Genomic DNA, 13,371 nt, shown 5'->3' on the forward strand with positions numbered 1-13,371 from the left:
TGTTTCAGGATACGTGTTTTCAAATGCAAGCCGTGTCTCAGCCTGAATATTTTATTGAGGTAATCAGTTCAGTCCGAGGCTTGTAATGTAATCGCTCGCTATCATGTCTGTCCCAGCTGGCTACTATTAGCCTAGCTGCTAGCTGCCCTACATGTCTCCTCTCGTATGATAAGTAACTTCCCCAACAACCAACACTGGGTGAGCTTAGCGAATATATGGAAAATAAATTCAGATCTGTGATGCAAATCAAATGAAAGAGAGCCAGAGAAGGCTGCACGCGGCGTAAATACACTCAAAAGTCCCGGAGAGTTGGGGAGAATAAACAAACAGAATGAAGCCGGTAGTCTCTGGCCACTGATTGGCCAGACAATAGTCTCTGGCCAATCAGTGGCCGGCCGTCTGCCGACGTCACCTTTTAGCATCGGCTCAGCTCGCTTGGAACCTAGAGCGAGGCGATACCAAAAAAGCAGCCGCTACGTGGTACCAGGTACCATGAAATTGCGGTGGAAACGCCAAAAATGCGAGTTGAGTCGAGTCGAGTCGAGCTGATACCATGCGGTGGAAAAGCGCCATTAGCCCCACAGGAAGTGATGCGTTTTACATCACAACTGTGAAGACTGCAAACCCCAAGAGCCCTCAAAATGTTTCAGTTGTTGATTCTACTGCTAGGAAAAGAAACTTCGTTTAGGCGAATTTCACAAAGAAAATTAACATTTCAAATTAAACTGCTCACTGAAACGAACTAAGCCAAAAAAAAATGCTTAATACAGTGCATGAGATTACTTCTGATCCAAAATCCACCGCTACAATGTCAAATTACCTATCAACACAATGATCGTAATTGTGCTTGTGTTAATGATTGAACAGAGCTCAAGACTGATCTCAGATGATAGATTAGATAAGACATCAAGGCACAGGGAAGCCACGGACAAAGGGTCTGTTATAGGGATCCGTCTCCAGTTTATACTCCAGGTGTGAGGATGGTCACTTTGAGGAAACAATATGCCGTGGCCAGACCCCTGTACTCTGAGGACAGCTTTGCTGAGGATCATGAGAAAGTCTCCAGGCAGCGCAAAACCATCATGGACCACTTCGCAGAGTATCTGACGTAAGTTGTAACACACAGAGTACTGTTTGGAGATACAGATCAGGGTGTTTCATTTTTACCAAATCACTCTTGATTTTAAATATTTTGAAATATAAGTGTCCAGATAGAAGCTTTGATGAAACTGAGTGAAAGAAAAAGTATCTAAAGCCGCAACTATTAGAAGACAAAAAGCAAGGGCTTTCGATTTCTGTTCATTCCAGCTGTGATTCAAAACGTGCCAAGAATGCAGTGCTCTCTCTGCTGCCCGTCATTGGCTGGATGAGGATCTACAGAGTTAGACAGTGGCTGCTGGGGGATGTTGTGTCTGGGATCAGCACCGGAATGGTGGCCATCATGCAAGGTGAGGAGCCCGGACATGTGGCTACAGAGTCCGATCATTGTTTGCGCATAAAAAGCAACCAATACCATTATAAAGTAAGGCTAGTGAATATTGACATATATCATCCAGGCCTCTGGTCACTCTCCTTCACACTTATGCTACAATGTCAATTTATTTGCATTGTCTCAGAATGTTGCCAAGATTTCAAAGTGCTGACTTGGCAGCAAATGCGTTGTCAGATTCCATCTCCTGTTCACTTAATCTTTAATCAGGCATTTACATTTTTTCAAAGTTGAATTTTGCTCATTTTGTACGGCACAATATGTAAATACACACTTATGGCTGCTTGTAACAGCAACTAAAAATCACTGATGCATTTAAAAATTGGAATTTAGGCTTGAGATGACATAAAAACTTCACTGATCTCACAATGTGAAATTAAAAAAGTCACAGCAGCAAAATGAAGGGGCATGAACAGATGCAAAGTATAGAGAAGTAAGCCTAATGAACAATGATTCCTATCTACTCTATATAAAATTAAAGCATGAAAACAAAAAACAAGGCTTAAAACAACACTAATTATCCATATGTATTTACAACAAACTGTGTTGAGGTTTGGGGTTTATATGTCCAACTATCCATTATTACTGTAATGAAGTCTTTATTCTGTGTTGGTTGTTTTGCTGTGGTCTCGCTCAGGACTGGCCTTCTCCCTGATGGCCTCGCTGCCTCCCATCTATGGCCTCTACACAGCTTTCTTCCCCATGCTCACATACTTCTTCCTGGGTACTTCAAGACACATATCTGTGGGTATGTCATGCAACGCTGTCTCACTGTGACAAGAAGAGATCAGAGTGGATGTGTTATGGCCAAACAGTGTATTCCCAACAATTCACACCCACCTTCATGCAGGCTCCTTCCCAGTCTTGAGCCTGATGGTGGGAGCTGTGGTGACCCGCCTGGTCCCAGAGATCGGACCATCGGCCAACATCACCAGCTTTGAGGGCCTGACCAAGGACCAGCAGAGAGTTCTGGTGGCCTCCTCTGTGACATTCCTCATGGGGATTTTCCAGGTAGATTTGTTTCTGTCTTCATACCATACCACAGTGCTTCTCAATTATTTTCAGTCATGCCCCCCCTAGGGGACAGAAATGTTTTCGTGCCCCCCTAAATTGAAATACTATTGAGAACCTGCCAATATTTATTTATTTATCTGTACAAAACCACTGTATGAATTTCTGGCACGAGCATTCTGCATACATTCACCTTATTATCAAATTAGATAACAAAAATTAGCTGAGATAACTTCTGCAGCAAAAACATTCAAAGTTCAGTTTATTAGCTCAATTTGTAACATTTAAACAAGACTGCTCAGTCTGTGTGAATCTCAGGACAGAGAAACAAGAGCAAATGATTCACTGAGGTTTGCATTTCATTCAAAACATTTTTAAACTGTAAACATAGTTAAGGTGGTGTTTTTCTATTATTATAGGCCAATAGGCCTTCTGTCATGCGATAACCAATAATTCATTAACGTTATTATTAGTCTACTTGCTTGATTTCTTTTTAAATAACCTACAGAGACACTTGGAGACATGTGGACATTTATTTACTGCAAATCGCGGCCTTTCGCGCGGATATGACCATACACAAGCACACGCTTGCTAGCACTTAAAAAAACACTTTTTGTCAGTTGGAAATCAAGGCAGCCCGCGCCCCTCCCCCCCTGACAACTCACGGCGCCCCCCCATGGGGGCGCGCCCCACCATTTGAGAAGCACTGCCATACCATACCATGCCATACCATACCATACCATACCATACCATACCATACCATACCATACCATACCATGTTCAAGAGGAACAATGCGGATTTCGTCCTGGCTGTGAAATACCAATCCAGCTCAGGAGTATGCTCATCCGGGCTACATGTATTTTGTGAATCTGGAGAAGGCATATGACAGGGTTCCCCGGGAGATACTGTGGGAGATGCTGTGGGAGTATGGGGTAAGGGGGTCACTTCGCAGGGCCATCCAATCTCAGTACATCAAAAGCGAGAGCTGTGTCCGGGTCCTCTGCAGTAAGTCGGACACATTCCCGGGCGGGGTTGGTCATCTCCAGGGATGCCAATCCTGTTTGTGATATTCATGGACAAGATATCGAGGCATAGTTGTGTTGGGGAGGAGGGGTTGCAGTTCGGCTGGCAAAGGATCTAATCGCTGCTTTTTGTAGATGATTTGGTCCTGATGGCCTCCTCTGCCTTTGACCTTCAGCCCTCACTGGATCGGTTTGTAGCCAAGTGTGAAGTGGTTGGGATGAGGATCAGCACCTTAAAATCTGAGGCCATGGTTTCCCCAAGTGAAGGAGGTTAAGTACCTTAAGGATCTTGTGTGCGAGTGAGAGAACATTGGAGCTTGAGATTGGAAGGAAAATTGGAGTAGTAGGTTGGTATTGCATTGTATTTACCGCACCGTTGTAATGATCCGGAAGGCAACGCTCTCGATCTACAGGTCAATCTTTGTTCCTACTCTCACCTATGGTCATTAAAGCCTGGTCATGACCGTAAGAACGAGATCGCGGGTACAAGCAGCTGAATGGGTTTTCTCAGGAGGGTGGCTAGAGGTATTGTGAGAAACTCCGTCATCCGTGAGGAACTTGGACTAGAGCCACTGCTCCTTGCGTAGAAAGGAGTCAATTGGGGTGGTTTGGGCATCTGGTAAGGATGCCCCCTGGGTACCTGCTTGGAGGAGGCCCGAGGAAAACCCAGTACTAGGTGGAGAGATGATATCGCTCTATAGCCAGAGCTGGTTAATGTGGCCTGGGAAGGGAAAGTTTGAGGTCACCTGCTGGAGCTGCTGCCACGCAACCTCACCCCAAATAAGTGGTTGAAGATGAGTGAGTGACCATACCAGAAAATACCATACCACACCATACCCTTCCGTACCATCTCACCTCATCCCATACCATACTATCCGATTCCCAAAGCATCCCAACCCATCCTGCACCATACCATACCATCCTATCCCATTACAGTGAGTCTGCATGTTCTAGGGAGTGATCTAAACCAAACCAATCCTTATTTTCTCCTAATTCTTCTGTCTCATGCAGCTTGCCATGGGGGTTATGCAGGTGGGCTTTATTGTTGTTTACCTGTCCGACACTCTGGTGTCTGGCTTCACCACATCAGCAGCTATCCACATCCTGGTGTCCCAGCTCAAGTTTGTGTTGGGGTTGACTGTTCCAGGCATCAATGGTCCACTCTCTATCATATATGTAAGTCCATATAGCCTTTATGCTAATCTAAGCTAAGCTAAGCTAACCTGATGCTGGCAGACAGTTACATGACAGTTCTTGTATTTATCGCTTACTTCTGCTTTAAAGCACGAGAGTTTTAAAAAGTTTAAGAAATTCAGATTTTTATTTTTAAATGGAAACTGTCAAAACATTTGTTTCCATCCTCTGAAAACTTGTTCATTGAGCAGCTAGTAAGTTCCCTCCTTAGAAAAGAGTTAGCAACACGGTTTACAAATGCAGGCATAAGTACAGAGTAAAGTGTTTGCCTTTTGCACAGACCCTGGAGAAAATCTTTGTCCAGATCACTTCCACCAACATCTGTGACCTGGTGATGTCCATACTGATCATGGCAATGGTGTTCATTGTGAAGGAGCTGAATGACAAATACAAAGCCAAGCTGCCTGTTCCCATTCCAATAGAATTCCTCATGGTGAGAGAAACCTGAGCGGAAGATACTCCTCAGAATCTCAAAATGTCCGTGTAGCATTTAAGCAAAAAAGCATGATTGAGGTAATTTTGAATGGAAACCACCTCACTCTCAGGTGTATTTTCTATTCATCACAGACTGTCATAGCTTGTGGGGTTTCGTATGGCTTCAACTTCAAGGAGAGATTTGATGTTGCCATTGTTGGAACAATGGTTAGTGGGTAAGTTATCCACGTATATCAGCGGATTGTAGATTACACGTGGGTGATTCCGAATTAGTGGTGGTAGAAATACTTGTTTACCTTAAGTACCAATTTTTACCAAGCATTACAGGTTTAACCTGAAAATGTGTATAATATGCGACTGTTAAAATCATTTGTAATAATACATTTAGTTAAGATTGCACCTAAAACACCCTACAGTACTTGATATCTACTCTGCACCAGTGTGCAGATCCTTTAAAAGAAAAATCAAACACAATTGTCTTTCAGGTATGAGTCTCCAATTGCACCCGATATGGAAATCTTCCAGGAGAGTGCTCTTGAGGCCTTTCCTATAGCGATTGTGGGGTTTGCTGTTGCATTCTCTGTGGCCAAAGTCTACTCCATCAAACACGATTACACTATTGATGGGAACCAAGTGAGTTACATATATAAATATTGTGGGTGCTTGTCTGGCTCTGACAGAGACAAAAGAGTTAATAGTTTCTGATACTAAGCGAATACATAAAGAAGACTTTCTGGTTATAAAGACATAAAGATACATTGAGTATGGCCTTTATCTCAAGGTTGGACGTTGGCTTTTATGTGTTGGGTGTGAATAAACAAGCAGATCATACAGTGTCATCCAAGTCGTAAAATGTAAAGGCGACCTTTCTTTGCCAGAGAGGTAAACTTAACCCTTTTTCGGTGCTCCATCACCAGGAGCTCATCGCATTCGGGGTGAGCAACATATTTGGTGCGAGCTTCAGGTCGTTTGCAGCGAGCACAGCACTCTCCAGGACGGCCTTGCAGGAGAGCTCAGGGGGTAAATCGCAGGTGAGAAGAAAAAACAAATCTCACCATATACAGCATCTGTGTCCCTATGACAAAAACTTTTACTAGGTAGTTATTTTGTTTCCCAAAAGATTTGTTGTAATCCCACTTCACATTCTGGTTTTAGATCACATTCATCTTAATTGGTGTGTATAAATAAAACATTAACTTTTCTTTTACCAATGCAGATTGCAGGGCTTATCTCGGCCATAATGGCGATGATTGTAACTGTGTCGCTTGGGTTCCTGCTGGAGCCGCTACCCAAGGTGAGACTCACCTCTGTTATCTAACAGCTGATGCCAAAATGTTTACATCCCTTATATGGACAGAGAATTAGACATTTCAGTTGTAAATGTATATCTAGTATGTCTGAAGTTTTTTTTCTTATACATGCCCATACTTTTTTGACCTCATGCCAGTCTGTCCTGGGCGCCTTGGTCATCGTCAACCTAAAGGGCATGCTGATGCAGTTCAGAGATATCCCATACTTGTGGAAGAAGGACAAACCAGACTGTGTAGGCGGTGCTCATGTATCAAAAATAATAATTCAAGATCTTAAAGTCCACTGTCAAAACTTAGATGTAATGAATTTAACTTTACCTGGACCAGTCTGCTTGAAATCTGTGTTTGTCTGCAGGTGGTGTGGGTTGGAACGTGTCTGGGGGCCACACTGCTGGGACTGGACCTTGGTCTGGCGGTGGGCTTGGGGGTGGAGCTGCTTACCGTCGTCTTGAGGACTCAATTGTAAAAACACAATTTATGATGTGATGATGTGAAAATCATCAGATCATAGAAGTTGTAAATATATGCCTTGAAACTGGTGATGTTTTTAGAGACCAAAAAGTAATTGATTTAAAAGCTATATTTTTATTGGTTATAATGCTATGGTAATACAAGAGTCCCCCCTTGGACCTTTACTGACAATTCCATACATTGAGCCTTTTCCTTGTCTTTGTAGCCCCCGCTGCTCTGTCTTGGCGAACATCCCAGGAACTGACCTCTACAGAGACCGCAAAGACTACCAGCATGTGAGCATGTTGAATGAAATCAAAGAATCAAATGATACTGTTGAATGGTTTCCATAGATACTAAATAATATGGATGTAGCATCCGGGCTGACCTCAGTTATTCACACGACATCCAATAATCCTGGTTTGTGCGCGTCATCATTTTGTGAGATTTTTACTCCGCCTCACGTAGGGGGGAGGGAGATAGCTGACGTATACCTTCGAGGCAAAGTGAGGAACAACGGGCGGAGAGCTGTCACTCAAGAGAGTTTACATTTTAACCTCCGATAAAACAAAATTAGCGTGGTCCAAAGAAATTCACCCCCCTCAGTGTTGTCATGGAGATATGACCTAAACATACAGACTAGAATGGTTTTGTGGACCAGGCTGTAAATAGGTTTAATAAGACTTTGAAAAAGGCCTGTCTAACAAGTGAGTCAAAGAAAAACTGCTCGGTCTTGGTACCACCCCCTTAGTGGCACTTCCTGGTTACTACAGTTGTGGTCACTTCCTTATTGGATGCTGGTAAAAATCGTTGAGGTTGGGGCTTGATGGTTTCAGTTCAGGTCATGATCCCTGTGAATTCCATTTTATGCTTCCATTAACCAGATGTTTGAACCCAACGGAGTAAAAATCTTCAGGATCCCCTCGCCCATCTTCTTCGCCAACATTGACTTCTTCAGGGACAAGCTTTTAGAAGCTGTAAGTACCACACATATACTCACTCCTCCGCTACTATTTTATTTTTTCTGAATATAGATGTCTATGAAGTTATGAACGTGACGCCAAGACTTGGTTGTTCCAGGTTGGGTTCAACCCCCTGAGGGTTTTGAAGAAGAGGGACAAGGCTCTCAAGAAAGTCAAGAAACTGTTGACCGAACAGAGAAAGAAGGGTGATGTCACAGAGGTGAGACCGAACATGTATGCCAACTAGTCACTAATGCACTAGCGAGTGTGAGGGAATTTTCGTTCTTTAGTTGTAATACTAATGGTAAAGATTAATAGGTCATATATGCCTATCTTGTGTATCTGTCTCTCAGACTCTAGGTCAGCCTTGGAGCCTGTTAGGAGACACTTAGGTCAGTTGTATAGATACAGTCTCATCTCCTTTTACTCCAGAATGTTATGGTTCACTGTGTTCAGCTCTGAACCAAAACATTGGTACACTTGGTGCCCAAGCCGGGGAGGTGTTAGAGATAGCGCGAGGTTAAAACACAGCACTAAGCATGTGTCTGTCAGAATTGAAGTGCAAGTCACGCGAGTCCGGTTCTCCTTGGCCAAGTCTGTAATAAATATTGCTTCATAATTCATCCAAGTCTCCTGAAATATTCTTCCACCTGAGTTGACCTCCAACCTTAACAGAACTTCCTTCACAGCGAGTACCTCAAAGTGTTCTCCTGATGAGCTTTAAGCCTCCTTTCCTGCATCTGCCCACAGACAGGCTTGGATGGTTCATTCTACCAGACAGCTGAAGAGTCTCACGTCAACATGAAGGTGTTGGATCTGCCCACCGACCTCAAGGATTTTTCTTTACGGATTGATTGGAAGTTGAACGCAGAGCTTCCTGCTGACATCAGTGTTCCCAGAGTGGACCTTCACAGCCTGATCTTGGACTTCTCTGCAGTCTCCTTCCTGGACATTTCTGCTCTGAAGGGACTCAAAACGGTACGAGATACTTCAACACATGTTGGTTTTAGTACAGCCGAGAAAGCTTTCATGGCATTATTTAAACATCCTACGAGGAACTTTTAAATGTTTATGAAACAGTCCAATTTTTTTTTAATGAAAATACTAAATCAAAATTGACTTTGCTTCACCATCGTCATATTACCAAAATTAATCTAAAAACTAATCGTAGCCACTATAAATTGACTTGCTAAAAACAAAGAAAAAAATGTTCTTGGTGCTCTTTCACAAAGAAAGCCTTCCAGTAGATCACCATCAGAAAGTCTTACATTTGAGGCAACGTCAGCAGGAAATGTGTTTCTTACAGAAATGGCAGCTTCAATAGTATGGACACTCCAAAGGACACTTTTATATACAACCCTCTTCTGTTAACTGCTCTGATTCTGGCCATATCCTCTCACTCTGCAAATAAGTGAAGTGGCACTGACAATCTAAAGTTAAGCAGGGGCAATGTACATACAGGTCCTTCTCATATAATTAGCATATTGTGATAAAGTTGATTATTTTCCATAATGTAATGATAATAATTGAACTTTCATATATTTTAGATTCATTGCACACCAACTGAAATATTTCAGGTCTTTTGTTGTTTTAATACTGATGATTTTGGCATACAGCTCATGAAAACCCCAAATTCCTATCTCAAAACATTAGCATATCATGAAAAGGTACTCTAAACGAGCTCTTAACCTAATCATCTGAATCAACTAATTAACTCTAAACACCTGTAAAAGATTCCTGAGGCTTTTAAAAACTCCCAGCCTGGTTCATTACTCAAAACCGCAATCATGGGTAAGACTGCCGACCTGACTGCTGTCCAGAAGGCCATCATTGACACCCTCAAGCAAGAGGGTAAGACACAGAAATAAATTTCTGAGCGAATAGGCTGTTCCCAGAGTGCTGTATCAAGGCACCTCAGTGGGAAGTCTGTGGGAAGGAAAAAGTGTGACCCTGAGGAGGATTGTGGAGGAGGGCCGATTCCAGACCTTGGGGGACCTGCGGAAGCAGTGGACTGAGTCTGGAGTAGAAACATCCAGAGCCACCGTGCACAGGCGTGTGCAGGAAATGGGCTACAGGTGCCGCATTCCCCAGGTCAAGCCACTTTTGAACCAGAAACAGCGGCAGAAGCGCCTGACCTGGGCTACAGAGAAGCAGCACTTGACTGTTGCTCAGTGGTCCAAAGTACTTTTTTCGGATGAAAGCAAATTTTGCATGTCATTCGGAAATCAAGGTGCCAGAGTCTGGAGGAAGACTGGGGAGAAGGAAATGCCAAAATGCCTGAAGTCCAGTGTCAAGTACCCACAGTCAGTGATGGTCTGGGGTGCCATGTCAGCTGCTGGTGTTGGTCCACTGTGTTTTATCAAAGGCAGGGTCAATGCAGCTAGCTATCAGGAGATTTTGGAGCACTTCATGCTTCCATCTGCTGAAAAGCTTTATGGAGATGAAGATTTCATTTTTCAACAAGACCTGGCACCTGCTCACAGTGCCAAAACCACTGGTAAATGGTTTACTGACCATGGTATTACTGTGCTCAATTGGCCTGCCAACTCTCCTGACCTGAACCCCATAGAGAATCTGTGGGATATTGTGAAGAGGAAGTTGAGAGACACCAGACCCAACACTGTGGATGAGCTTAAGGCCGCTATCGAAGCATCCTGGGCCTCCATAACACCTCAGCAGTGCCACAGGCTGATTGCCTCCATGCCACGCCGCATTGAAGCAGTCATTTCTGCGAAAGGATTCCCGACCAAGTATTGAGTGCATAACTGAACATAATTATTTGAAGGTTGACTTTTTTGTATTAAAAACACTTTTCTTTTATTGGTCGGATGAAATATGCTAATTTTTTGAGATAGGGATTTTTGTTTTTTCTTTACTTTTTTGCCAAAATCATCAATATTAAAACAATAAAAGGCTTGAACTACTTCAGTTGTGTGTAATGAATCTAAAATATATGAAAGTCTAATGTTTATCAGTACATTACAGAAAATATTGAACTTATCGATGTGCATGTGTAATTCTTTACTTGATGTATTGACAGGTTCTCACTTATGTGGAATTTACATTATAAATGAATACAAAGTAATAGCACACACCTATTCTCCACAGGCGCTCAAAGAATTCATCCGGATTGACGTGGACGTTTACATAGTGTCCTGTGACGGTGAGTATCAGTAGTATTTCTCGAAAAGCACAACATCCTTGAATGGGTGACGACACATGCACTGAGAGCACGAGGAGACCGTTGCTTGGGAAAACCTGTAATGTGTAGCTTCTGGTGCGTTGATAGCATACATCCTGGAGAAACTGCACAGCTGTTTGTTCTTCGACGATGAGATTCTGACCTCCATGTTCTTCCCGACCCTCCATGACGCCATGCTGCATGTGCTTGCAAAAGACACGGGCGACAGAAGTACCGGCTGTGTGGTAAACTGCTTTTCTGTAGTCTTGGCAATAGAAATATTAGGTAGAGAGGGCATGATAATGAAAATAATAAAAAATTATACATTTTCATTCCATTCGATACGATTGTATGAACAATATAGACCTGACCTTGACCTTAATTAAATGTGGATTCAGCAATTCTGGAGAACGTATCTCAGGATCATAGGTTTAAAGGTTCACTATGCCGTTTCAGGGGAGGGGGATTTGTTTACATTTGCAGAGCCTGCAGTTAGTTTACAAAACATATTTACCCTACATGCAATTCTTGGCAGAGCCGGCCCAAGCCTTCAGGGGGCCCTAAGCGAAATATGATTAGGGGGCCCCTCTCCAATGTTAGCGCTGCTGAAACCGTAGATCTTTGTTAAATATCATTCACACACCCAGTGTTTTCTGCTAGTGCCTCCACTGTGCAGCTGTGCGAAAATATTAGACAGCTGAGATTCAGGCCCTCCTAGGGGTATGCCCCCCCGGGAGATTTTTTTTAACCTTTTTAAAGTGAAATGCATGAATCTGGTGCACTTTGATAGGAAGATTAATAGGCTAAATCTGAGAAATTTTGTGTGAACAAATAATTTGGAGACACTGGTCAGATGAATTAGAAGCTATTGAAGGACACATGGATTTTCCATAAAAATATTAATATAAAATAAAATATTATGGAGGGTCCTCTGGGTTGGGCTTGGAGCTCTTTTTCTTTTACGGGACATATTTCTCTGTAATATAATGAATGCCTTTAAATGCAGTGAGAGGAACGAAGCAGAAGAACTCTGTTGTCCAGCTACTGTATCTTTTTTTCCACAGACAAGGCTGAAATAGGCTATAGACTATATACAATGCATGGGCAACTGAGGGCAGCCCCATTTGCAATTGTTTTTAAATAAACTCAATACACACTGTGCATGGATGTGAACATGACATGATCAGAAAATTTCGGATTACCTCCCAGATGAACTGATTAAATTATTAGGCTATTAATTATCTAGACCAAAACATGTTATTCCTTTGTTTGTATAACTCACATTTGCATAATATGATGTTAATATAATATATATATTATTTTTTTGAGGGGGCCCCCCGGTCGGGGGCCCTAAGCGACCGCTTAGTTCGCTTATGCCTCGGGCCGGCTCTGATTCTTGGTATTGAATAAATCATCATCAAAAGTAAATTTGAGGCACCCAGCCCGAACGTAGGACTATAATATGTTTGTAAACACAACTGTGGGCCCTGCAAACAACAACAGTGAAACAGTAACTTTTCAGTTCACTTTCTACGTTCAAACAGCCAATTTTAACCTGAGGAAAGTTTGTTTTTCTCCGACACACCCCAAGATACATAGTGCACTTTTAATGGAGTAGATTAGCCTGTGTGTTATAGCAGTCATAATGCATTCTTATTACTCTATAACTTTTATAACTCTGAAACTCATTGTCCTTTGTTTTTTTGCAGTTATCTGACACCAAACTCTAGAGCGCCTCTTTCCAGGAACATCCTCTCAGAAAGACCATTCAACCACTCACCGCAAACTACTGTTAAACATACTGTACCATTTGACCTTCTGCACTCGCCATAGTAACACAGCACAATATTTTGTATACTTAAGAGAGTTTTTCTGCTAAATAAACTGACTTATAGTTTTGTTGATTTGTATAGATAATTCATTCTTTGTTTTATCGCTGGACTTTTTATACTTTACTGTAGTTGCAGTACTATTGTTAGACTCTCTTTGATAAACGATCTAATCAAGTTTTCCAATGTTGAGATCCGTTTGAAATAAAATCTGTCAAAACACTAGTACTAAGCATGTTGTGTGTTGGTTTCTGACATTCATTGAAAAGCAACCCGACAAAGACATGAAAGAAGAATTACTACCTCAACTTGGGGACATGAAATTACCACACACGCAGCCAAGTCATTGACAAAATATCTTATAAAAGGAACACACATTTGGTTGTTGCCAGGGGTCATATTTCTCAAATGAAATGTCCTAGAAAGCTTTAAATGTTTAATTGGTAATTGTTCTTTAAAACCCCCAAAGCAAACATGTTATCCATTA

The 13,371-nt window shown here is 42.3% G+C and overlaps 1 protein-coding gene across 1 annotated transcript; it reads left to right on the forward strand.

The window, feature by feature from the left end:
* Window positions 1-980: 980 nt before the first annotated feature.
* On the forward strand, window positions 981-12,785 carry LOC307268441 (chloride anion exchanger-like; the record flags this gene model as incomplete). The annotated part of the gene is made up of 19 exons (XM_080051072.1): window positions 981-1,108; window positions 1,309-1,448; window positions 2,127-2,237; window positions 2,340-2,500; window positions 4,535-4,699; window positions 4,998-5,150; window positions 5,285-5,367; window positions 5,638-5,785; window positions 6,070-6,183; window positions 6,369-6,446; window positions 6,600-6,695; window positions 6,818-6,924; window positions 7,139-7,208; window positions 7,797-7,889; window positions 7,993-8,094; window positions 8,625-8,852; window positions 10,983-11,037; window positions 11,164-11,300; window positions 12,765-12,785. 19 exons carry the CDS (start codon window positions 981-983, stop codon window positions 12,783-12,785), a joined length of 2,190 nt encoding a protein of 729 aa, XP_079907198.1.
* Window positions 12,786-13,371: the final 586 nt, after the last annotated feature.

This window comes from Ammodytes marinus (assembly GCF_949987685.1).
Source record: "Ammodytes marinus genome assembly, chromosome: 22".
NCBI classification, from domain to species: Eukaryota; Metazoa; Chordata; class Actinopteri; order Uranoscopiformes; family Ammodytidae; genus Ammodytes; species Ammodytes marinus.